The sequence below is a fragment of the Lonchura striata genome, chromosome Z (assembly GCF_050655825.1).
Source record: "Lonchura striata isolate lonStrDom1 chromosome Z, ASM5065582v1, whole genome shotgun sequence".
Taxonomy (NCBI): Eukaryota; Metazoa; Chordata; class Aves; order Passeriformes; family Estrildidae; genus Lonchura; species Lonchura striata.
The window spans coordinates 60,754,898-60,782,660 of NC_140740.1; the positions used below are offsets into that span (position 1 = coordinate 60,754,898).

General features: G+C 36.6%; 1 protein-coding gene across 9 annotated transcripts in view; it reads left to right on the plus strand.

Moving 5' to 3' along the window:
- The window catches only part of AGTPBP1 (ATP/GTP binding carboxypeptidase 1), a 65,667-nt gene extending 41,305 nt beyond the window's left edge, over positions 1-24,362 (plus strand). For 6 of the 9 annotated variants that reach the window (XR_014951402.1, XM_021534418.4, XM_085567063.1 and 3 more), the window contains 3 exons: positions 1,476-1,652; positions 6,801-6,961; positions 20,830-24,362. Coding sequence is in view for 5 of the 9 variants with exons in the window: in XM_021534418.4 (XP_021390093.3) it covers positions 1,476-1,652; positions 6,801-6,961; positions 20,830-21,004 (513 nt within the window). In the remaining 4 variants the exon portion in view is untranslated. Of the gene's footprint in view, positions 1-1,475; positions 1,653-5,187; positions 5,369-6,800; positions 6,962-20,829 lie in introns of those variants that run through there. The other 3 variants (XR_014951403.1, XR_014951400.1, XR_014951401.1) reach the window with 2 other exon arrangements.
- Positions 24,363-27,763: the final 3,401 nt, after the last annotated feature.

A 27,763-nucleotide genomic window follows, 5' to 3' on the forward strand; every position in this document is an offset into this window, starting at 1 on the left:
AGTACATGAAACTTTAAACATTATAGTGCTTTATTTTTTTCTTCTTTACATCAACTTTTATGGGGTTTTTTTTGTAATTAATGATACTTTTATAGAAAATAGATGGAAAATATGCTTCTGTGCATTTGTAATTACCAGATTAAAAAAAAAGTTATTGAGTCACGGCAAACAATATTCTAGCAACACGGCAAAAGAGAAACTGACTTGTTCTGAGAAATACTTATTTTTAGATATGGAAATACGCAAGATTCCTTTTTATTTATTCCTTCATATATAGTGTAGTTAAGACATGTGCCCCTAATTAGGTATATATAATAAACTTGCACAAACACATCCTCTGCACTGTATAAGCTTTCAAAAATGTAAAAAATTTAGAGAATTACATGTTTCTTGGAGTGTTAGCTATTTCTTCTGTGTGTCTACCTCCAATGCTGCCTCATGGGAACTGCAAACATGTGTGACCTATATGAGTGCAGGCCCTGTGTTTTTTTCAAAAGATTCAGAGTTAAACTTCAAAAGCATGTGAATGCATGTTAAAACACTTGTTATGCATCCTTGAGTACAGGTGCTTTCTTACTTTTTTTTCCTCTTTAAATGTCCCTCACCAAAAAAAACATCATCTGTGGCTTCTTGATTATCTTGTGTGATTGCCTGGATGTTGAGCCAGATGCCAATCATGTCTGCTGGTCTAACACATTTATGTGGGTTTTTGTCACTTCAGCATGCACTGCTATTGTGCACAAAAGACAGTAGTCAATAAGGGCTGTTGGAAAAAGCCTTTCATTTTCAAAAAGGTGGAATTAAATATTTCGGCAAGCTTGCAGTAATGGGTTATGTATTACTACTGAAATAATAAATTTCAAGCAGTCATGTGTTTTGTCTTAACTGACACAAATAAAAACTGGAAAGAACAGTCATTTAGCAATAGTCAAATATATATTTGCATGACCTTTTCACTGAAACTGTCATGTAAACAGAACTGAACTTTGATTCACATGCTTGAAGTGAAATATGCACCTAGTGCTTTGCTGAATACAAATTAATTTTATGTGTTACTAAAATACTGCTTTTGTTATGTTTGTTAATGAGTTTTCTGAAACAGTCTTCAGTTTAATTAAATACTGTGGAGTATGTGGTACACTTAATTTGAGCAAACTTAGCTTGGTGAGTTAGGAGGGATGGTGATCAGCTGAAGAAGAATTCTCTTGTATCCTGATCCTTATTCACATGACTAACAATTTTATTGACTGAACCTGTAAAAGGGATTTTAAAAACTAGGAAAAGGCCTGAAGACACTATTACTTGAACACACTGAGTTTTGAAAACTCAAGATGGTGAATTGTTTGTTTCTTCTTTTTTTAATGCAAACTGCACCAAATTTTCTGATAATGGTTTGTGGTTACTTGGTCCCTTTTCACCTCCATCCATATGAGAAATAAAAGAATCACTGTTTTTTTCAAATTGCTGTCCTGCAGGCACTCCCCAAGATCCTGAGTCACACTGCCCCCGCATTCTGTATGGGCAGCTGCAGCTTTGTAGTGGAAAAGTCCAAGGAATCTACAGCACGAGTTGTTGTCTGGAGAGAGATAGGAGTACAAAGAAGCTACACAATGGAAAGCACATTATGTGGATGTGACCAGGGCAAGTATAAAGTAAGAGGATACATCAGTTAATATTTCTTACTTTTTATTTTCTTCCCTTTGCATTGGTATCTTCTTCTGTAACCCTGCTTGCTCAATTCTTGCTTGCTTTAAGCTTTTGAAACCTTTTAAGGTCTGGATAGGCTAGTGTTAGGATGAAGTGATAAAATTTTTAACCTTGTAGGTTGCATAGCAGTTACGCATATGGGCTGTTTTAACAAGATTAGTATTAATCATTGCTTGTATCACATGCGTATGCATGCAGTTAAAAAAACTCAGAAGTGTTCTGTCCAACAGATTATTAGGATTGTGTAGTAGTATAGGCCAATACTATAATAAAAAATTCTGTTACATATGGCAATTTCGGACTTCACCATGGCAGATCATGGTTCTTCAACAGATATTTAGCAATGTCCCTTACAGAAGTTTCCCATATAGCTGGGGAAACAGGCTTACAAATCAAAACACTTTCATACCCACTTACTGGCACTACAAATTACACATCACCTCTGAACTCACGTGGTTGTGTGGCTTCTATGACTTACAATTTGTTTTCATTTTCTCTCCTTGAAAAGTGTTGACAGGGCTGTGTATCTGAAAACAAAATGTGACTGTGTTGGTAGTGTCCCACTACTAGACAGTATGCATGGAAGGAGTGGATTTCCTCTGCTTGAAAGTTGAGTTTAGGCATGCTAATCAAGAAAATGATAATAAGCCTCAAATAAGGTGCTTGACAGAAAGAGGTTTAGAAGGCTGGGTAGGACAGAAACAACAAAAAAAAAGAGTTGAAACAAGATATATTTAGTATATTAATGGATGCTCCAACATCTGTGCTTATATCCCTATAGAGTAGAAAGACAGATATTTTGTTGAGAATTTCAGTAGGCCTGTAAGTACTACATTTTGTCAATTAACAACAGATACATTCCTGCTGTTGTCAGAGTATTACTCAGATGATAAAGGTTATTATAGAGCTTTAAAAAAAGATATATCATCCAGTTTGCTTATTTTGAAATTTTGAAAATATTCTTAGAAAAGTGAATTGAAGATGCTTTGTGGACAAACTTTAAAGATTTGAAAACCTCCAAAGATATTCTTCAGTAAGGAAATATAAAAATGGCTGAATTTTGTGGAAGAATCATTTACTCAAGGGAAGAGCATTCTAAGAGCATTCTTTTATGCCATATAAACTAACTGATGAAACTAAATTACTCTTCTGTCATTCATTTTATTGAGTAAAGCAATTTGTGAGCTCTTAGTCATCCTCTGAAGATACAGGAAGATTCTTAATTTTTTCTTCTCTATGATAATGCTCAGACTTATTAAGAAAATATATCTAAAAAGTCAAGGTGACTGGACTTTCAAAGAGCTGTATTTCTGCAGTGAGAAGATGAAAGAGAAGAAAAGGCTTAAGCTCAGGGTATTTTGGAGGCTTTTGTTGTGTTGTTTGGTTTATTTTGTGGAATGAGTAGGGCCAGTAAGTCTGTCAAGAAACTTACTGTATAAATTAGATTACATATGTCATAATATGTTATTTCAAAACAGAGAGAAGTTGAACTACAGAAATTCCCTTCCCTCCTACTTCCCACCCTAAGGGACATGAGAGTTCAGATCTGAGCGATGGAAACATAAAAGTCTGAAACACTTCACTAGTCTTATGGTTTGGCATCCTTGATGAATTTTGTTCAAAGCATGGAGAGGATTACTTAACAATTTGGTTCTTTTTGGAAGAAAAACGAGTCTTTGCCAAAGTGGAACATAATTTTTCTTTTTGTTCTAATTTATTTTATTTGGACAATGATGAATCTAGACTATTACCCGCCATAAAGCTGTTGAGCTGAAGGTAGCTAGTCTTACCTCTATTTAGGATCTCTGATGACTGAGTTGTCTCTAGAAGCAAATTTTTTGAGCTGGTCACGTGGAATCTTTGTAGTCTCTTGACAGTAAGTGCTGTAAATGTAGGTCAGTCATCTGTGATTCAGGATATGGAAAACAGACTTTCAGGTGAAAGGATTCTCCAGGATCTACTATGGAGCATAATTAAGATGCCAGACAAAAGAACAATGTCTTCAATGATTCATGCCGCCTAAAACAGAAATCAATGTCTTTGCTGATTGAAGATTAATACATTTGGAAGTATTGCTTGATTTTTAAGTTAATTGAAAAGATTTTGTTACCTGCCAATCTTACGATGCACATAAAGAGAAGACTTCAGGAAATAAAGATTTGGTTAACAAATTTCTCAGTAACCATGATTTTTCAGTCTCTAGGATTCGAGTTCTCAGAAATGAGTATGTCTTTGTGACCTCTGCTGAATAAGAAATCAGAAGATATGCATGGTATTTTACTGACCAGTTGATTTCTCTGAATCTTTATATGGCTATTTTCCTTTTATTAAGTATGTATTACAGGAATATTCATCTCCACTTGAGGTCATAGCCTGCTGTGCCTTTGTTTTTGTATCTTTGCTTTCAAGTGGCAAATTTAATCACTGAGATATTCTATTGATATGAAGATACCTTCATGACATGCTTAGTAAGGAAGACTTCAGCTCTTCACCTCAAATTTACTGTCTAAAAGAAAGATAGTTGTATAAGATGTAGAGAAAAATAAATTTAGTTTAAAAAAAGAAGCTACATTGAGGTGGCTTGAGCTTAAATGCAATGCCTGTGGCATGTAAGTAACTTTAATAGGCCTCAGTTAAAGGTACTAGAACAACAGTTGAAGATCATTAGAAGATAAAGAAAAGGAGTGAAATCAAGGCTTCGGTGAAAATGAGTTTGACCTCAGGTCCCTTAGTAAGGGCAACTGATGATGGTGATGATGACTTCCTGAACCAGACTTCAGATCTTGTTTCATGGCAATGAAGAGGTTTGGCTGATGGAAGAATCAATTAAGAAATTTGGTATTTGGCATTTGTATGATACTACATTCTCCCTTATGATTAACAGAAAGAAGGAAATCAAGATTTAGCATGAGGCTTTTACCACAGTTATGTATACCCTTCAGTGTAGTAAGTTCAAAATTTATCATTCAGGTGTTTCCCAGTTACCCACCTCCAGTCTGCTTCATTTAGGTTTCTCTTTAGTTACATCCTCATTCTGCTGTGCTAAAAATAGCAGCCCAGAACATGCGCACGCTATTTATCTTTATAACAATTGTCTTTGCACTTTCCTTCATGCTGTACTCTTGTTCTTTTTCAACTTAGAAACACTCTGTTAGACATATATTGCCTATAAGGAACCTGCCAACTAACGATAAATTCTTCAGCAACAAATGCAGATGATAACTGGAAAAGTTTCTGAACCGTTAAGTTGTGCACATTAGTAAGCTGTGTAACAGTGAGATTACTGTTACCTTTCTCCTTCCTCTTCTACATACTTTGTTGCCTCTTGACCTTAATGTTATTTTAATTTCTTTGGGGCAGGGACTGTGTCTTCCTGTGATTAGCATAGTGGAGCCCCAGGTATGATTGGGGTCTTCGAAAGTTAATGATGTGCAAACAAATACAAAACAAAGCCAAAAAAATTGGCCTCTGTTCGATAAGGTACTACACTGAGTGAGGAGAACTGATTTCTGTTCCCAGCGGGGTCAGTGACATGCTGTGAGACACTGTGCAAATCGCTTCAACCCTCTCTGCCTCCATTTCTCCATCAGTACAGTGAGGATAATTCTTCCTTTATTAATAAGTGCTTTGAAACCTACAGCACAAAAGCATTATAAAAGAGGTAAGTAGTATTACTATTAAGAATAATACTCAAATATTCAACTCTTGTTCACTGCTAACAGGTTTCAGTACCATTTGGCCGGAGGATGGCACTGTTCAGAATCATGGATATAGATTTGTCTTTCTTGTTACCAAAAAGCACCTTGCTTATGAGTACTACTAAGACAAAAAAGAACTCAGAAGAAAATCAAACATTTCTTCTATAAAATATGTTCAAAAGAGCACATGGAGAATGTGTTGGTGTGGGCTGTACCATTTCTAGAGCAACATACTTACTTTTAAACCTTGCATTTCAAAATGCAGTGTCAGTGTGGCAACATGTACAAAGCTTGTGTGCTTTTCCCTAGGTTTGGTAAAAAAATTCCCACTTCATTCTTTGTTGCTTCTTGTGTAGTTGATGACTTACCTGACCACCAATTCCTGGCTCTTCTGTTTCCATGTTTGTTTTGTCAAAGCTTCTTTTTAACTAATCTGTATGTTAAGGGGTTGAGAAGATCCAAGCTAAAGTCCTTTAAAATTCTCCAGAGATACAGAAATTGCATAAAGAGAAATTGAGTGAAGCTGTGCCACTGAATTTGCTAGAATATATACAGTTAGTACTAGCTAATTATGTAACCATTGAGGCTCAGTCTAGGTTATGGTCTTTTTATAAAGTAGTTGAGTCAGAGGTTATATCCCTTTATATACTGCCCTTATGGCTAAATTAAAAATATAGAATTACCTGATGGGAGGATTTATCAGATATGTAAACTTGGAGAGTATTACATAAGTTCTACATTCTAAATAGTCTTTGCAGAGGAAAATGCCTGGCTATGTAGCTCAAGTTAGAAAAGAGCTATAGCTTTTGAGAATTTGTTTGTTGGTTTTAATTACTAAATACATGAATAAATGTTTTCAGAGGCCTCTAACTTATAGGTGGGGAAGAGACATCTGTCTCATGGAGGTAGTCTTACTTATGTGTCAAAACATAGTAATAAATTTGATCACAGCTATGATATTCTCTCCTTTTTAAAATTCTATTTGATGGAATTTATACTGAGGAATCTAATATTTTAAATTCTTGGTTTAAAATAATTTACATTTATGAACCTAGACATAATCCCTGTCTCTCTTCCAATACTACTGGGAAAAGATTTGTTAATATTGGGGTGCTAGAAGTGTAGGCTAGGAAGCTCCAAAAACAACTGGAAGTTTCTGTTCAGCCTTGAAGGAATCATGTAGGTATTCCCGAGTCTTCTCTGATACTCTAAGTGTTTGTTCTACAAATCTGATTTTAAATCTGATTTTTTTGTTTATTCTACAAATCTGTCTTTAAAGCAAGAGAATGTATTAAATAAAGTAAGAAAATATTAACCTAAAGAGCTATTTTGCAGTATATGTGGGTCCATCTGCCTGTACCTATTCTGTATTTTTAAATCTTATTTTCAAAATAGGGATTGCAGATAGGTACAAGAGAACTGGAGGAGATGGGAGCAAAGTTCTGTGCTGGCTTGCTACGTTTAAAAAGAATGTCCTCACCTTTGGAATACAACCTGCCTTCCAGTGTGTTGGATATTGAAAATGAGCTGATTGAGTCAAGCTGTAAAGTGACAAGGTAGTACACTTTTATTATATTCACTTTTTCTTTTGGGGAAAAAAATTCCATTTCTCAAGTGATGTAAAGATTCTTTCAAAAATGTTCTTCCACTCATCAAAAATAATGTTGATGTGTTGTGATGTTACTGTAAAAATAATCTGAATATATTGGAGACCTATTGTGTTAATTCAGCTGCTTCAAAATTTGAAAGAAACCAACACAGACAGTTAAACTATATGTCACATATGCTGCTGGAATAAACAGTAGCAATTTTAATGTCATTGGAGAATTATTACAGGCCATAAAATTCAGTATTAGGTCTTAGTTCTCAATTGTCTCTTTCAAAGTGGGTTTTTTTTTTGGTTTTGGTTTTTTGGGGGGGGTTTTGGGTTTTTTTTTTTTTGTTTTGTTTTGTTTTTTTACTTGCTGTGGTATTAAAATTTTGTTTAAACAGACTTAAAGTATGTGAGGTAAAGCAGTATGTGAGGTAAACTGTAAGTATTTTTTCCTAACTTTCTTTTTCTTATTTCTCCTCTGGTGGAGATATATAATAGTACTTGAAGAATTTTAAATATATGAAATAGTTTAGGTCACAAAATAAATTTATATGCTCAGTAGCCAGGCCACTAAGTTGCCGGTTCTTAAAGCTGTAGATAGGCTTGCAAATGTATGCATATTTTGCATTTTGCCATTCATGTAATTCATCACTGAAGCATCCACATGTACGTGGTAAATATGGATGGACAGCAAATAAGTGATTTTGAATATACAAACATATTTTTCTGAAGATATGGTTGACAGACTAATAAAGCTGAGTTCCAGACTTGAAAAAAAAAAAACAAACAAATCATTGTAAAGATGTAAGATTTACATGGTATAATATTACTACTAATGTTATCTGTAGCTTCAGTTTATCTAAGGCAATGGAATGGAAATTTGGGGAAAAAATTGAATTTGGTGCTGCTTTTGGACAGCTGAAACAAGGAAGTACTTGACAGTAAGACTTACATTGGATGTAAGCTTAATAAGCAATTTGTCTGTAGACCATGGAAACCTAGCAGAGCTATGGGAGGCCATCTATAACACCCTATGACAGGAAAATATTTATTTTCCTCACCAGTGTTCTAGAATGTCAAGTATTGAGAGAAACTGGAGCTTGTTCATGCTTACCATTTACAGATAATGAAAAGCGAAGCATAAGCTAGAAGGTGATAAAAACAATAGGACTAGCAGTAGGAGGATGTGGGAGGATGTCTTAGGAAAGTGGTTAAAAGCGTATGAATAGTAGTGGTGATTTGCTGGCTCCAGTGATGGTTGCTGGCTCCAGTATCATTTGCTCACTAGTTGAACATTAGATGTTTGTAATGACTAAAATTTTACTTCCAGAATAAGTTTCATGCTTGGTTAAAGCTGAGTTAGTGATTACTGGAAAAGATAGTGTCAGAAAGTGGATTTGAGGTAATCACACTTCTGTAAGTGTGTAAGTAGTAAAAGAAATTTTAGGGGAAATATGGGCCCACTGGTGAATGGGGCAGGAGCCCTGGTGACACAGGAATTGTAAAAGGCTGAGGTACTGGCTGCCTTCTTCATCTTCGTGTTTACTAGAAAGATCAGATCTTTGTGTGCTAAGGACCCAGACACTGGAGGACTGGAGTAAGGAAGGCCAGCCCACGGTGGGAGAGGAATGGGCTGGAGAATACTTCAGCAAGCTAGTCTTACCTAGGTCCAGAGGTCCTGATAAGATGCACCCATATGTACCAAGGGAGCTCAGTGATGTCACTGTGAGGCCACTCAATAATTTTCTAAGGATCATAGTGATTGGGACAGGTGCTTTCGAAGGAAATGAGATGTCCTGCCTGTCTTCAGGAAGAACAAGGAGGAGGATCCAGGGAATTACAGGCTGGTCAGTCTCACTGTGATCCCTGATAAGGTGATCAAACAACTAATCCTGGAAAGTATTTGCAGCTATTTGAATAGGGGTTGTTCAACAACCTCTCCTCAGCACTGGCAAGGCCTGCACACCTGCAGGACTGTGTTGTGCAGTGCAAGAGTGTCATGCACCTACCAGAGAGAGTCCAGTGAGGAGCTCCTGAATGTTGAAGGGACTGATGTTCCTCCCACAGGAGGTAATGCTGGAAGAGGAGGCTCAAAAGGCCTACATTATCAATGGATACAAATACCTGAAGGGAGGCTGTAAAGAAGGTAGAGCCAGGCTCTCTCCAGTGGCTAAGAGCATAAACTATAGAGGAAATTGCATTAACCATTTTATACATAGAAGGGTGCCCTAGGTTTGGCCAGAACAATTTTAATTTTTTACCATAAAGAGAAAGAGGCCTGACCAGACCCTACCTTTATTTGATACCATCTCATCACTTGTCAGGGACTGGAGTAAGAGATTGCCTCATTTCTGGTCAGGTTGGGGGGAGAAAAACTGTGGCAGGTGAAGAGTCTGGTATTGTTGCACTTTCTATGTAAATTTTTCCATTGTGTTTTACCTTTTGTTATTAATGTTGTTGCTTCCTTTCTTCTCTCATTGCTGCTTCCAGTAAATTGTTGTTATCTCATCTTGCAATTTTTACCTTTGCTCCAACTCCATGCCCAGAGAGGGGAAGGAGAAGGGGGTGGAGCAAGCTTTCGTTGTGAGGATGCTCAAACAGTGGAACAAGCTTTCCATGGAGGATATAGAGTCTTATCCCAGGGGATATTTGAAAGCTGTCTTGATGTGATCCTCAGCAAACTACTGTAGGTGGCCCACTAGAGCAGGGATGTTGGACAAAATGAACTCCTGAGATTTCTTCCAAGCTCAGCCGTTCTTTGAAAAGGGGGAAAAATCTTCAAGTCTTTTCTCAAAACTGAACGCTGGTGTTTTGGGCACTTCAAATTTGAGTGCTAGTGTAGGTAATTAGAATATAGGGTTCTAAAAATCACAGAATAGTTACATTTGTCTCTCTCAGAACTTAAGCAGCCATGATCCTGTTCCCTTGGCATTTCTGTCACATATGCCATCCTGGTTCCATCCAGACTGAGTTTAATTTTTGCAGTAGCTAGGAAGGATATCTCTATGCTACTTAACATCATTGTCAGGCAAGGGGGGAAGGGACTGTCTTCAGGGAATAAGGGGTTCCTTACAGTGGAGAACACACGGCAGACAGAGCAGTTTGGTATTCTGGTATTCTTTTCTTATATCTTTTGTTATTAATATTGTTGCTGTTATTTCTTATCCCATTGCTGTTCCCAGTAAATTGTTCTGATCTCAATCTTTTTGTGATCTCTGCCTTTTGGCCCTCCAGCTGGCAGGGAGGGGAAGTGGCACGTGGTTTTGCAGGAGTACTGAACTGGAGAATACTGTTCTTAGACCACAACATACACTTTAATAATTTTTTTAAATAGTAATTCTTCCATAAATACAGGCTGGCTGTTTAGTAGTTTTACTTGACAGCTATTGTGGGTGGCCCCTAAATGATAGCCTTTGAGCCAGCACACATTTTTTTTGAGTTCCTCTGTGCCTACACTTATTTATTATACTTTTTTTTCATTTGCAGCTACAATTATATGTTAATAAGACTATTATAGTTTTCCCATTTGTGTTATATCATATCATATCATTGTCAGTTTTATTAGAACTAAAGCTTCAGCAATATGTCTCTTTGAAATATTAAGCTTCAGTTACAGCATTTTGAATCAAGATGTGGTTGTGAGCAATTAATCCATGAGAGTGGCATTGCAAAACAGCCCCAGATTCCCATGTAACTTTATAATACTGGCTGTCTCAGGGATCTCAGTTTTCTATTGTGTCTTGGGTTTAAGTTAGCATCCTAGTTCACAGATAGCTGGTGGCTATTATTTGAAAAAAAGTTCTGCGCTGGATTTCTGTTTGTTAATGTTACTTATGGTGGATTTTTCATATGATAGCTTCTATTGAATTAAGGAATGTCATATCATACACAAGTCACCCCCCCCTTAGTATCTGCTAGGAAGCTAAAGACACATAAAAAACACTTTAGTATCACAATGGGATAAAAAAGGGTGAGCAGAAAGCATGTTTGCTTTCTGTTTGATAGCAAACTTCAGTAACGCTAGATGAGAAGAGAAGGAAATGGAAACACATAGCTTGTTTTAAAGTTATGAAATACAGCAAATTGTGGTATATTAATAGATGCACATAGTTTGAACTTCCTTTACCAGCTAAAATACTTAATTAAGCCAGCTATCTCTAAAAAATTATTATATATGAAAGCTAATTGCATGTGAAGTACAACCATGCTGGGGGCAGAGGAAAACTGCCTCTGACTTGGTTTACATTTCGTTGCTGGGAAATGAGTGGCACAAGGGACTGTTTTAACCTGGATTTTCAGAAAGCACTGATAAAAGACTTGGTCCTGCATTATGTTGTTGGCTACATATGAGCACAGGTGAAATGTAACATTAGGCTTATAATAAGCTTACTCTTAGTGAGACTCTATGTGGAAATATTTATAATCCTGATTTGTGAAGAAAGTAACTAAGTAATCTGGAAATTAAAAACAAACCCAGCAGGCTCAGTTCCATGCAAAAGACTAGATCATGAAAATCACAAAAACAATTGTACTGTAAGATGAAATTTTAAATTGGAGAAAGATGATTAAATAACTTAATTCACTGTATTAAAATTGAATTTATACCTGGATTTTTTTTTTTTTTAATGGTTTCCCCTAACACGACCTTTGGGTGTTACACAGCTACAGATGGTGAAAGGTGATAGCCAAGTGCTCCTGCAGTAAAGAAATTGGGAGAGTGGGGAAAAAAAATCAGATTCTGTGTATGTAAGAGTTAATATTTTTAATCTGTAAGGAATATTGACCTAAGAAATCTTGAAGTTTATTGGAGGAATCTGTTAACATCTGCTTAATTTTTAAGTCCTGATGGCTTTATTTCTTAAAGTCATTAAATGTAAATCTGAGAACACTGAAACATAAAACAGAAAAATACACAGCATGAAGTGAGAAAATAGGTACTTTGCTCTCAGTGTTCACTTAGCAATACTGTATAATTATGTGAGAATCTGTGATGGAAAAACTGAATGTGTGAATTCAAATGAATTCATTTAAAATATGTTATTAAGACTGAAATGTGTTGTGTATTTGTACCTGGATTTCTGAGCAATCTGATGTCCCTGCCCACAGCAGGGGGGTTGGGACTAGATGATTGTTAAGGTCCATTCCAGCCCAAGACATTCTATGATTCTATGATAAATAAGAAACTACAATTTTGTTCGTAGAACCTCCAATATTAGCAATAGAAGTGTCATATATTGTTTAAGTTGCACATTATCTTCTTTTATTCTTTGCCAAAAGGGATCACTATTGGCATAGTTGAAGTTAAGAGGTGGTTCATTCTTTTGTAGCCAGAGGCTCAGAAGCAGACTTTTTATGTATATCTTAGGCCATATTTTAAAAAAATCTTTTCAGCCAAAATTTATTTAAGTGTATGTATTATTCACTTGAGTGGTAGAAATATACAAAGAACCTCTGTCAAGCAAAATTTAAAAAGCTTTTTCTCAATTCCTCTTCAGAGAAAGTCATGGGTCAGAATATAGTCACACACCTTGTTTTATATGCCCAAACTTCAGGTCTCACTTTTCTATTACAACAAAAGAAATGCTTATATTTTCTTTATACTCACATGATTTGCTGTTTTTTACTTGCCATTAGAGACAAATGAGAAGCTACCTACAGAAAAAGCAGGTAAAAAGTTCATCAATAGGAAGTATAAACCAGAATATTTTTACACAGTAGCATTCCTGTAGGGTTAGAGTAGAGCAATTATTAAGATTGTGGTTATTTCCTTTATTTTTGGATATTCCTGGTATTATTTTTTGCCAAATCACAGTTTAATGCTTCCAAGACTAAGCAGGCAAGTTTAAACACAGAAGCACTGATTTCATTTTTTTGCAAATGATTTTGAGGGTTTCTCAAATTCTTTTTTGTTTTCCGGGTTATAATTGTAATGACCAAGTGCATGTTAATATTTTAGAATATGCTGCCAGTATTTCAGTACACATAGGCTGAGTTTGCATGAGTTCATTTTGAACCATGTCTGAAACAAGAAAAATAAAGCAATAAGTAGATTTTCTTCCCTCTGGCAGTGAACTTTAACCTTTTATGTGATGAATAAAACAATTTTTCTTTAATTATTTCCAACCCATTTGACAGTGTTTTCATCCCAGTTCCAAATTGAAAATTTAATAGACTAAATGTAATATCGGTCTTGTATTGGGAATTATAGTTCTGCTGACAGGTTTGATAGGGTCTATATGCAATGAAACAAAAACATATGACCACATTCATTACTGCTACAACTTACTAGACTTATCCTCTGCTCAAAAACTTGACCACTTTTTGGAAATTCTAGTTCATTTCAATGATTCTTTTGAGGCTCATTGGTGTGTTCTAGAACATGATTTGGTTGTGTTTGTTAATTTGATTTAATTATAGTGGAGAAGCAGATTAAGCTTTGGGACCCAGCACGTCCAGAAAATGTAGAAAAAGCAGACAGCCAAAAGGAGCTGTGGGAAGGGAAAAACTTGATGAAAAATCCATTTCCTGCATTTAATCTTACACTTGAGAAAAAACATCAGACTGGTGAGGCAAGAAGTGAGGCGTATATGCAGTGGGAGTGTGTACAAAGTGTACAGAGTCTTACAAGGGATTTCTGTCTAGGCTGCCAGATAGAAACTGGTACTATTTTATTTCCCTCCCTCTTAATAACTCTTAAACTTTGCCCAGACATTTATATATTCCTAATATTCTTCGCCTGGGACTAAAGGATTTTTTCTTCTTACTTTCCTGCATTGTTGAAGCTTTGCTTGGCCTTTTTTCTAGTACTTTAGGAGTACAGCTTTGTTAAAAAGAAGGTATCTTATACTGCATCTTTTGTCCAGTCTGTCCCATGCCAAATATTGGAAGAAAAAGCTATTAAAAATCAGATTCAGAATTCCAATTTTGGGTCTGGTAGCAGCACCAGGCCCCTGCTCTGGCCTCAGTGAAAGTGATTGCTTTTAACTCTGCGTAGACTGTAGTATTCAGAGTACTGTTCATCTTCTCTAGGGCAAAATAAGGAAACTAGTAATCAAGGAAAAAAGCCATGAACAAACAAAAAAAACCATAAGTGTGATGAACTGCTTATATGTTCTTCACTCCGTTCTTTAAGTTTTCTTCTACTCTTGATGTTATGATCCAAATAATACTATGGGCCACAGTAAATGATTGATGAATCCCAGCTGATTTGATTCAGTTTTGAATTTCATAAAATGTGTTTCAGGGTGAGAACACATAGAACGTGTTGATGTAACTTGTGATTAAGCTCTGGAGTAAAATTTTGTAACTCTAAATGTGAAATTTAGAAAAAAATAATTAAAGAGGATTTGAATGGCTTTGAAAAGAATTGGATACATTCCATTGAGCCATGGAAATTCCCTTGAGAAAATGTCCTTATTACTTCCAAAAACTACATAGGTTAAGAGCAACTAAACTGGACAGCACTTGTAGTTGCATGTGTGATGTTCCTTCCTGCAGCAGGATTGCTAATCTCCAGAAAAATTGTAGACACTAAAAAGAAATTAGAAGGGAAAGTATGGAGAAACAATTCCTTTGTGATACTTTGTAACTGCCTTTCTCATCTAAGATTCTTTTTTCTGCCTCCAATGACAAAGCGGTTTTAAGAGAAATCATTAGTAATTCAGAATTCTCTCCTTTCTTTCCCAGCTGCAACTCTCCATACTTTGACAGGGAATATTTCTTAATTTTTCATTATGAAGTTGTAAAATGCATACACATCCCCTGGGGTGTTAAAAAACTGCTGAGTTTCATGGGGTTCAAATTGGTAATGGTTACATCTACCTTGTGGATTAATTTTTCTATAATTGTGTCTTGTGGATAATTAAAAATCCCAAGTATATATTTTATGGGACAATTAAAATATTATTTTGAAAAAAATATGCCATATTTATGAAAATGCTTATTACATTTTAATATGTTTGGAGCATTAACATAAATGAAAAACACATAGTAAATTACTATCAGTTTAAAAAATAATAGTCATAGCATGGCTTGGATGGGAAGGGACATTAAAGATCATCTAGTTCCAACCTTCCCTGGCATGGACGAGGATGCAACCCACTAGATTAGGCTTCTCACAGCCCCATCCAACCTGGCCTTGAACACTTCCAGGGATGGGGCATCCACAAGTTCTTTGGTCACCCTGTTCCAGTGCCGAACCACCCTCACAATAAATAATTTCTTTCTTGTATCTCATCTAAATGTCTTCTCTTTTAGTTTAATAGCATTACTTTTTGTAATATCCCTTTCTGCCTCTGTAGAAAGTCATCCTTCCTCTGTCTTTTAAGTCCTGTTTAGGTACTGGAAAACCACAATGAGGTATCTTTGGAGCCTTCTCAAGACTGAAGAATTCTAGCTCTCAGCCTATCTTCATAGGAGAAATGCTCCAGCCCTCTGAGCAGTTTAGTGGCCTCCTCAAAACTCACTCCAATAGGTCTATATAATTCTTGTGCTGGCGACCTCAGAGCTGGATGCAGCACTCCAGTTGGGATCTCACCAGAATAGGGCAGAGGGGCAGAATCCTCTCCCTCACATTGCTGACCATGCTGCTTTGGATGCAGGTCAGGTCATAGCTGGCTTTCTGGGCTGCAAGCTCCCACTAGTGACTCATGTCCAGCTTTTCATCCACAAAGCTCTGCAGGGCTGCTCTCAATGACTTATTTTCCCAGTCTGTGCTTATATTGCCTTGATCCAGTTACAGAGCCTTGCACTTGAACTTTTTGGACTTCATGTGGTTCTCTTGGGTCCATTTCTTAAGCTTATTTGTTTGGATGGCATCCTGTCCTTCTGTTTGTCAGCTGCACTGCTCACCTTTGTGGCATCTGCAAACTTGCTGCAGGAGCACTTGACTGTCAGTGTCATTGAGGAACGTCTTAAAGTGCCCTGATCCCAAAACAGAGCCTTAAGGAGCCCCACTTGTCACCAGCCTCCATGTGAACATGGGGCCTTTGACCAAAACTCTCTGGCTGCATCTATCTGGGCAATCCTTGCCTATCAAACACTCCACTCATCAAAACCATGTCACTCCAATTTGGAGATAAGCATGTCATGTGGGACATTGAAGACCTTACAGAAGTCTAGGTTGATGACATAAGCTGATCTTCCCATGTTGACTGTTGTAGTCATCCCATCATAGAAGGCCATCAGATGGGTAAAGCATGATTTGCTCATAGTCTCGAGGTACGGAGAGAACACTGTATTCCTGTTCCCTTCAACATCTTTCCAAGGGACATGAAAATCCTTTTGATATTTCAGTCTCATAGTTGCAGCCTCATTCAACCCTATATGAAAGAGTAGGAGTTGTTGATAATCCTCTGGTTTTACCAGTCCTAGTAACCTCTTTGTGACATGATGAATGTGGCCCTCATAGACAGCAAATCTTGCTAGAGAGGCTGCAGGGTAAATAGCTGCTTCCATGTGTCTCAGTGAAGATTCTCCAGTAATTATCATGCTTCATGCACTTTTGGTGGCACTCATATGAATGGTTGATTGTACCAGTTTCGTAGCATTCTCCTTTTCTTGTTCTTGACTACTTATTGTGGAGTTTCCTGCCCCGAGTCTCATAGTGTCAGATATGTTATGTAGAGGCAATTTGGTAGCAGGGGTAGACTCTTTCTTTTGCTCCAAGCAGAGATGAGAATCCAGTCTCCCTTGCCTTACAAATCAATCAGGCCTATCTCAGGGTTGGATGCTAATGTACCTTCTGTTCCCAAGGTCTTAAAGCAGCAACTCTTTGCCTGTGTCAGTGCATAATCCCATACCTCAGTCACCTGCTTGGATTCCCAGATTGTATGCTGCCTGATGAGCTTCTCACACAACATGGCAACCTGCACAAAAGGCAGGTTATCTATCTGGGCACACTTGCACCCACGACACCTACCTCTGCCTTCAGGGCCTGGGGGGACTTTCAGATTATGGAGTTTCCTGCAGCTGAGGGTCCAGCTGCTTCTTTTAGTCTTCAGCAACTCTGTTTGCGTCCAGACAAATACCCAAGGTGTCCATGGTCTCTCTTGGTTTTAGTCTGACAGCTGTGATGTGTTGATGCCATTTTTGTTACAGAAGAAGACTGCTTCCTCTTCCTCCCAAGTAGAATTAAGTGGCCTTTTCTGTGTGCCCTTCTTGGAGAACTGCTGCACCATGTCTTGACCATGGCACCACACCCTGGTCAGTCGCACTCTCTGTGGCCATTTAAATCTGCTGGCAATAATCACACCATGTCAGCCTTACTCAGGAGAGGTGATGATTCCTGGTGGGTCTCTCAGCTCTTACTCATGTTTCTCTGACTGTGGAGGCCCTGCCCAGCTTGTTCTAGTGCTCAGCTCCCAGAACCTGCTGTGGCTGCTGCTGCTGTTGCTGCTGTTGCTGTTGTGTGTGCCTGGCTGACCTTAATAATGAAAGTATATTTTAATTAATAATTAAAATACATTTTAGAAAACTATTCTTCAAGTTCTTCATAAACTTGAAGACCATAGTATTATATCAAGTGTATTAATCAGACATTTAGGAATTCATCTTTTTACCCATAAAATGTTAGGTAAGATATGCAGAACTTCAGAATTTCATATAATATTCTCTTTCAACAGCCATGGCTTCAAAGAAAATACACAGATCATGGCATCCTTTACATTACAATACTGTAGGTGTGGGATAAACAACCTCTGCTAACCTGAGAAAAATAATAGTTTCCTTTTAAAAGAAAAAGCAGGAGGTGTAGGAGTAGAGGAAGAAGGATTATTGAGCAAGTAAATTAGAAAAAGCCCAAGGGAAAAGTTAGGAAATTAAAACCCATAGAATCAGCATGACAGTAGCTAAAAATATATCGCTACAAGATCCACTGAGGGTGGGGAGCAGCAGGGAGGCAAATAAAGAATTTGATTAAACAGTAAGACATTTTTTCAGGCATTTGATTTCTATATTTCTTGTGATCCAGCCTCAGTAAAACAGTGGAATAATAACTACACTTCTCAGATTCATGCTAACCTTTGGAACAGAGATTACTGAAAAGTTAAATTTTCAAGGCTAACATTTGCTGCATCAAAAGACAACATCTCATCGGAAAGCAAATATATGAGTAATATGTGACACAGTTTGGATAGTTTTATGAGGAATGAAAACTTAGGAAAGGAAAAGTGGAAAAAATAGCCTTAGTAAATATTATAGTATTATTTGAGTAATACATAATTTGGAAGTCATGGTGTGTTGCTCTGGATTGTAGTAGAAAGCAAAGACTACCAGGCAGCAGATTTCAGAGACAGTCTTAATTTTTAAAGGTTTATGTAGCTTTTTAAGTAAGATCTGTTCTGTAAGATCTTTGATCTATTCTAATGATACTTCTCTTGAGTAGAGAAAATAACATATACTGTTGATTTTTGCTTTATTAAATGTGAACTATATCCCTCAATTCTGGATGTACATGTGCCAGAGCAAATGTCTAAAATGTGTTAGAGCAAACAGGTTGGCTTTTTATGGCTGTTCACACTGCCTGAATTTTCAGAAGTTAGGGGCATTCCTACATGTTTACACATACATGAGTAGGTAAAATAAATGTATACAACTATAAAAAAAGTATATTGAATAAGTATACTTGTGTGTTTTTCGAGACGATATAACACAGGACATATTATATGTAATGACAAGACACTTTGAAGAGCTGAACTATGTGGTTTCCTTGTGTGTCCAGTTCTGTGTTTTTTTCCATAAGGTATGCTTTGTTGGTTGCTTTCTCCTAACGGGATAGACTATGTTTGTTTAGTATCCAAATGACATTAACTAAAAAAAGTGTACAGAATTTTTCAGAGCTTTACTATAAGTAAGATGATATTTTAGAAGTGATTAATGCTTGAAACATCCCATTGTCACTGGTTGAATATTTCTCCTTGACATAGCTCATAGTAGTTTTCTGTCCGTGTTCAGAAATATTACATAATATTAGGTCAACATTCAGATTTAATGGCTCCATTTTCTGTGAATTACAGTCTATTCTGTGTGGATTCAACTTGTGTGGAAGTGTGTATTCCTGGCATACAAAAATTAATTAATCAGTACCTGTGTTAAGTGATTAGAAGCACAAACTGAAAAAAATCTGTAGATTTGTCAGAACAGAATACATCTGGTAAAGTCCCTTTCATTTGTTTCTTTAAATAAATAAAACATTTAAACTTTTTATTTTCCCGACTTCTTTCCTTAAAGGAATTGTTAGTAGGTGGTGACTTGCTAGGGCAGAAAGCATCACAGGATGAAAGAACAAAAAATTTGTATTCCTTTGATGGTTCTCCCACAGGTGCTTCATGCAAAACATGTATCCTTATTGTATGCTGGGTTTCCCACATGTGAAATGAAAGAGGCTTCTTAGCAAAGATCACGGATATCTTCTTCACTCTTTGTCTCTCCTAAATGAAAACCATTTTGTTTTTAACACCCAGTTCATTAACCAGCAGTGGGCTATTGCCCTAATTATAGCTTAAATAACTTTAAAAGTATTTTGTTTTGTGGAGCTCCTTCTGTTTCACATAGCTAATAGAGTATAGGCTTGTTTAGTGAACCATGATAGAGATAGTTTTGATTGTAAATATTTTTTCCCCCTAAGCTAGGGAACAGTTTTTCTCCCAGTATTTGAATTGACTGTCAACAGTACAAAATGTTACGGTATGGCTTGTCATTGAGGTTACAGGTAGAGGAAGAATACTGTGAAATTTATTTATATTGAATAGAGATAGTGTTTCAGATTTCAAGTGGTGCAGCTGAGCTCCTAAAAGGTCTTTAGAAAGAAGCAGTGATTAGTCCTTTTAATTATAAAGCCACAGCCAAGCTAGGTTTTGTGTATCTTCAGAGAAAATAAATTAAAATTAATATGCAAGTATTTCTACAAGTTCTTGATGATGTTTCTCAATAAGGACATTTTCACTGTTTTTTATGAGTTCTGTATTATTTGATTATTAGGTAAAATGCATTACAAAACCTTTTTCAGGCTTAAAATGAATGTAAAAATACTAACTAAATATTTAGGAGTACTTAGTGCTTTTAAGCAGATAGCTTTTTTAATGTCCCGAGTAAAACTGGGTCTGGAAAACACTTTTCTGCCTCCTCCGTCATCCCTTCCTCTATTTTAGGGAGGTGAGAGTATCAGAAAGTTGTATTTTAATCTTTTTCCAGTTAACACTAAAGGTGTTAATCCTCTTATTCTTCAGTGCTATTAGATAAGGGCATAGATCATTTTGTGGGCAGACCATCAGTTCATTAAGTGCATTGCCTCAGAGTTGCAGTGCTTGACAAATTTTAAAGGATACAAATGTGTGAGAATCTGATGGGAGTTAAGTAATTAGTGTGGGAAATTAATTGCAGGTGTAACCATGACCCCTCCATTCTGTCATCTCTGATATGCGTAAATTAATTGGTTACAGTGATTTTCAGTAAAGTGTGTGTTTCAATAAAATACAGTGGTTTGTTTATACCCTAAAGCAATGACTGTGTCCTGAGTTAGTCAGATTCTTCTTCAGACATTTCTGATACTGCAGTATTTACATTAAGTTCTTATGGGCCATTAGTGTAGCGGATTTGTCATGGCACATTTGGATAATGAGTTGTATATGACTAACTAATTAGTTAAAGGCATTACAAGCATGGGTTTGTCTCTCAGTTGTTTTACACGCAGCCCCATTTCAGATAATCTGCCCCTTTGCTGAGGTAATTTTTGGATTACTGTATGTCAGGAAAAGGACAGGGCACATGGTGTGAGTATGTTAATCCAAATGATACTTTTAATATGATTCATAGAGCTTCTTGTTTGTTTAGCCCCACTACGTATGTTTTGGATGAAGATGAGCCTCGCTTCCTTGAAGAAGTTGATTACAGCGCAGAGAGTAATGATGAAGATGTTGAATTAGCTGATAATGCAGGTGATTATGAGGCAACTAATCAAGATGATGGACTTTCAGACCCAGATTCAACAAGGGTACTCCTTTCTTGAACCAGCTTTGCTGCCAGTAACAGAAAATAAAGTATCCTGGATTTCCAATCACATACTTGCTGTTTTCTACAAAGGGGATAAGCTTCAGTTAACACAAATAACTGGGGCCTGCATAGCTCAAGGACAGTAAATATTTCTGATAAATTTGCATTTGTTTTATTTAAAGAGTTCTGTGTATTCTTTAAGCCCTAAATAGATAAATTTATTTACCAGTTCATTTTATTCTAAATAGTACTGCATGGCATTTTGTGTCCTTAAACCCTAACTTCAGAGAAATGGGTAATAATTTTTAGTGTCTCAGAGAAAAGAAAATAATTTTTTGTGGTACAGTTCTTTGAGTTGCATCCTGAAAAATACATATGTACAGATTTTCTAAATTAATTTGTGTATGTCTGTGTATATGTGCATGTGTATACTGAGGTGAAGAGGTTATTTTTCGACATTATTTCAATGATACTTGATTGTGTTTAAAAAAATGTAGTGCCTGCTCTGAAACAATTCAATAATTACTAAATTAAAAATAAGAACATGATGTATGAATTTTTGCACTTGTTTCTTGCTTCTTATGATCATGTGGTTTTGCCACAGTATTAAGTGAAAATTCTTACTCATATCTGTTCAGAGTTCAGGAATTTTACACAGTGACCAATGCAGCCTGTGTTTAGAAGAAGTAGACTCTTGTATAAATATAAAACTCACACATAAGATAGGCATGATTTAATTTGAAGAAATTTTCTTGTTAGATGTACTTGTCTACAGGAAGAGGTCAGGTATGTACACTCTATGTATATTCAGCTACACAGCTGCTCTGTTTTTCTTCTTGAATATGCCCATAGTTTAAAAATGTTCACTTTACCGGAGGCACATTAACTATATACCAAATTCAACTGCTTTAAGGGGGATAGTGCATTTCAGTTTAAACCTTTTTTGCCTGATTGCAACTTAGTGCTAACTCTGCTCTGATAAGGAGATTGGACTGTAACTTCCTGAGGTCTCTTCCAGGCTGAATAATTATTCTGTGTTTCTGTATTCTTCATGTTTTAAGTCAAGGTCTCAGGTATGGGATTTATGCTTCATCTTCTCCTACCATCTTCTAATTCTTATTGCCTCTTCCCTCTGCTTAAAATAAGATCTAACAGAGAAAATAAGAGAATTGTAGTCCGTGGTTTACAAAATTGACATGTTTTGCAATGAAAAATACTTATCAAAAATTATTTTTACTTGATGTGACCCAGTTGTGGCATTCATTTTTTTCTGCATGTGCAAGGGCTTTAAGAACATGAAGAATAACATTTCTAAGTTATACCAGGTTTTGAACTTATGAGGATTTTCTGTATGTTTGTTGTTCCAAATAAAACTGTATTTCAGAGGGGAAGGGTAGCTTCATTAAGGGGATTAAAAAATAATAAAATTTATGAGAATTAACTGTATCAGTGTTTTTCAGCCAGGAGTTGGATTTGCACCAGGAGCTTTCAAATTCAGTATTTTCAAATACAGTACTTTCAAATTCAGCATTGTTTGGTAATGCCTGTCCATACTAAACTGGTTCTGAAACTGGGAAAGGGGTTTTGATCCCATGTTATATGCAACTGTATTTTTGTTTAAAGGCTTAAATTTATATTAATAAACATGCGTAGAGAGGTAGGGATGGAAAATATGGAAAAGTTGGAAACATTAGAGTCTTGTTCCTTTATAAGTTTTTCTCTATAGTGAAAATTATCTTTCCTTGTGTTCTGTGAACTACATTCTGTAAATAAGAAAACTGATTTATTGCTCTGTTAAAGAGGAGCCCTCTGCATTGAAAGTAGAGGAATTTGGGAACCTGTCAAATAGAAGAATTAACCTTACCACAGAATTTGAATTATTTTTCTGTCCAATGATAGCAGTTCAGAATGCCCATATTGCCCTGTCAGTCTTACACTATTTATCTGCATAAATAGATGTTCATCCTTAAGGGCTCCTACTTCAGTGGGAGTAGTTTTCATAAATAAAACTATTCATAAACACTTTCATTTAAATTTCAGAGAATGCAGGATGCCACATGTTTGTTAACTATATTGTGCATGTCTTCTTAGGTTTCATTTGAATTTGTATTAATCTTGGAACACTATTTTTGTACTACTGGCAAGACTAGAAATATACTTCATCCATTTAGAAAGAATTGTGGCTTAGGAGTACAAAATTGTCTTTTTCTCCTGAGTATGTATGTATATTTGTTCTTCTCATGACTCCTACAGCTTTTAATCTGTGCAAAAATAGAGTTATCAGCTATATAATGTCTCAGAATAACATGTTTATACATTAGATTGTAATGGAGTTAAGCATTAGATGTCATTTAGGTGTTAGATGTCATGTTGGCAGCTGTTGGTCTGAGCTTCTGCCATTGGAATTCTAATGCAAGAGATGAAACTTTGTCCCTATCTTACATGTTGAAAATGCAAAGGTTGTTACCTCAAACATTTTCCAGTACTTGCCCTTTGAAATGTAAAGTCTCCATTTGTGCTCACAGGGATTCCAGTTCAGGGGAAGAACTGCTGCAGTGAGAATTGCTCCATACTGTTTATCTCTCTCCAGTACCTGCTGCCATTGTTGCAGAGGTGTTGGCAGACAGATGCTGGTGCCCCCATTTATGTGTTTTGGTGAGAAGTCTGGTGTTTAGCCGAAAAAGGAACAGCTAACACTTGAGCACACATTCCACTCTGTTACTGTGGCATTTGCCCTGAAGAAATGGGCAGAATGATAGCAAAGAATGGCAGCATCTTGGACTGTCACAAATCAGTCACAGAGCATGGTCTGTCCCAGACAATTGACTGTCTTTTTTCTATGCATTGGCATTTCAATGTGGCTTTGGTTTTAAATGATGGTGTTTGCTATAAGCATGACTGGTTCTGTATAGGCAAAGATGATCCCTAGATCTTCCTCCAGTAATAACAACAAATAAGATTATAAAAAATAATTACATCTGTATTGTTTACTGTCTTGCTTCTAAGTAATTGCTGGACAATGAATTACTCTATTCCCTTTCCAGAAATAATTCAAGTTGCATCACAAATTTTGTACTGTGTCTTCACTGGTGACATCCCCTTGGGTAATGTAACTTAAAGCAATTTGTGCCAAAATCTTGCATGGCCATTTTGCAAGGTGGGTGTCTTTATCAGCCTGAGTTACCAGGGAGTTTGATTTGAATCTCAAATAAGACTGCAGAAGCAGTAAACACTCTTCACAAAATGCAAAAATACAAGGTTTCCAATAATTTCTGTTGTAATGCTGTGATAGATATAATTGTTGCAGTGTTAGTGTGCATGCCCCAAATACCAATACTTACTAATAAAAATGCATAATAAAGGATTAATTGTAAGCTTTTGCTTCCCTATTATTTGTTAGTGACAATTAAGGATTCCTCATCCTAGCATTTGCACCAATGTTCTTACCTGTAAGGACAGCCGTGTGCATAGTGTTTTAAAAATCATATTTTCTTTTCTGTGAAATTAAACTCAGTGTGCTACAGGCTTCAAGTAGAATTTGCATACTAATTGATTGAATTATAACTATCTGAAAATTTTTGAGATTCAGCAGTATTTGTAAAAGTTAAGAAGACTGGATGAACCACAGTGAAGATTCTTGCAGAACTCACAGAAGAGCCTTCTGGTGAGACTCTTTCCCCCCCACACAGTTAACAGGATGAATCGGATCTAGGAAAGGAACAAGATTATTTGTCAATAAGTCATCCCTTTACAATTGAACTCAGACTGCAGTTGAGTTATTTTTAGCATATATGTTTTTGTAGCAGCAATTTTAAGATTTCAGCAATTTTTTGAGGGAAAGCTCAAGATAAAATGAGATAATCTAGTTTTATGCAGCTGTCTGAAAAGAGAAGTGACTACTAGAAATCATCAATGTAACTTTTGTAAATACATTTGCAGTTTATTTAACTATAGCTGTCATGTTTCTTTAAGTTGAACAGCTTCACAAGCTTTGTTGTCCAAATTATTTTAAGGATCTACATTTTAAAAGTACATTTTAAAAGTACATTTTAAAAGTACATTTTAAAAGTACATTGTGCTTGTGTACACTTTTACACCTGTTCTGTTTAATCCATGTCTGCTCTAGGTTACTTTCCTCTTCTGAAGCATCCAGTCTAGTCAAGTAAGTCCTTTAGCTTAAGTGATGAGCCAGTGATGTCATCCTCTTCTTTTGAATCTGACCTCACTGTTGACAAAAGCTTTTTCTTATGAATCCCATCAGTCAGCATTGCTTGAAAATTCTGCTATTATCACATGTACACCTGTGTTCCAGAATGATAGGAGGCTCCCCAGATCATCTGTTTTAAGTACAGTAGCTCATTTGTCATTATGTCAGGTACTTGTTCCTTTTGTCCAAAGACAAAATGCTTAGAACATAAGTATTTTGGAAGAATAATTTTTCAGACCTATGAGTGAATTCAGAGACATATTAACTCTAAAAATTCCTTCATGCTAAGCACCTGACCCCAAAATCTAATAGAGAAATGGATCAAATCTGATGTACTCATGCAGAGGGCCTCCTGGCCAGCTAATTCTATAAGGAAGACAAGTCATTCCTTCTCATTCAGCTTCCTGTGTGAGGAGAAAATGCTGTCTGTCACAGCAGAGGAAGAGGTCTTCATCTTGACATCGTTCACCTCGCTCTGTCTGCCTCACAAACTAGAGATTGGTGGACACATTCTCTTTTGCCTTTCAGCTGTGCTCTATGGTAGAGTGAGAGGGACAGAAAGATAAATTACAACTACTGATTGTTAAGGGTCACATTGACTAGTGCTTAGATCCATGCTCCTCCATGATTTGTCCAGCAGGGCAAGGTGGCTATGGGGTGAAGTCCCCTGTCAATGAAAGAAAATGTAATAAGATAAACACAGAACCTTTTGGTTTGTGGATGTGAACAGTGAAGGCAAATGGGTCCTGAGTAATAACTTGGCCACCTGTGAAACTCCTTTCCCACAATCTTTGGATAAGCTCCCACCATGCCGTAGCAAGAGGCCCTGATGGGATACTGCTTGCTGACCTGGGGCCTGGCTGCTGGCACAGCTGTGGGAACATCCCCACAGTGGTATGAAAGGTAATGCTGGAGGTGTGAGCAGGGGTGTCGAGATGGGATCATTCACCAATCAAGGATTCAAGAAAGAAAACACCAGCATCGAAATCTTAGGGAAAACCAGGGAGCAGCTGGATAGGAGCCACTGGCTGAGCCATTGGCACTGGTATGTGCCAGCGGGTGGGAGGTGTCTCTCTGTCAGGCTGAACATTGCATGGAAACCAGCACCCACTGGAGCCTTCTTGGAGTGATCAGCAGACTTGGACTTTGAATAGCAGATCACAGCATCCCAGCTGCCTTTTGTCCATGATAACCAGTGAGTAAAAACAGAATCATAGAATTGTTTCACTGGTAAAAGATATCTAAGGTCTTTGAGTCCAGCCATTAACCTAACTGTGCCAAGTATACCACTAGACCATGTCCCTAAGCTTCTGAACACTTTTTAAATTGCTCCAAGGATAGTGACTCGAACACCTTCCTGGGCAGATAGTTCCAATACTTGATAATACTCTTGGTGAAAAAAATCTTTCCTAGTATCCTATCTAAAAACTCCCCTGGTGCAACTTTAGGTAATTTCCTCTTGTCCTGTCACTTGTTACTTATAAAAATACATTAACCCCAACCTCCTTTCAGGTGTTTGAAACCAGGATCTTACTACAACATCATCCCTGTTAAATATAGTGATTCACATCCTAAGCATTTATGTTCACCCTCAGTAGGTGCCCATACAAATGGAATAACATAATTGGAGTCCAACAACAAAATTTTAGAATTTTTTTTTCCAATTTGAGGGTGGAAAGAATGTGTTTGAGATCCCAGCTTTATGTGTGGGAAGCCTTACGTGTTGATGGAGCTCAGGTTTGCAGGAAGAACATTTAAGCCAAATGTGTCTGCTGGAGACTGATTAAGTTTCAAGAAATTTGAAAAGACATTTTCATATTCCCAACAGAAAGGTTTGATATGTTTCTAAGTGCTAAGGATTTAAATTATTCCAAAGGAGGAAGAGAAGAGGTTATGATATGGCAAAGTAAGGATGTGGAAAAGGGATTTCCTTTTTCAGAAGCTTATATGTACTTATTTTTAATGCATAAAAACAAGAGGGAGATGGGGACATGACACAGTTCAGGTAAAACAAATTCAGTAAGATTTCTGCAATCACTAAAACTCTGTTTCTAAAATTCAGTTACTCAGAGAATTTTTAAGCTAATTAAATTTTGGTATTGTCTTGATTGGAATAAAGAAATTTCCTGGTATGCAGGGAGAAGAAGTAGTACAATACTGTTTCCTGCAAAAGACCACTTACCACTTCAAGGACAGCATGAACCCTAGCTTGTTTTGTTTTCTTCTTTTTAGTGACATCCTTGAAAGCTTATTTCATAATGTAGGTAAATGCGCTTTCCAGATCAAGGTTTATTAGATGGGATGGGCATTTATATTACATCATTTAAGGATACAAAATATTGATTGCTATAATAAAAGCTATGATGACTGGTAGTACAGTTAGAATGTGTTGACTGTAGTATTATATATGGAAAATATTCACATGTCCACATGATGCCAGTTATTAAAATAATCCCCTTAGGAATTATAAAACTGTGACAAATCAGCCCACATGGCATTCTGTGGAGTGTAGCATGTTTCAAAGCTGAAAGACTGTTCTGAGGAGAATCTGTGTCTTATTTTTATGCA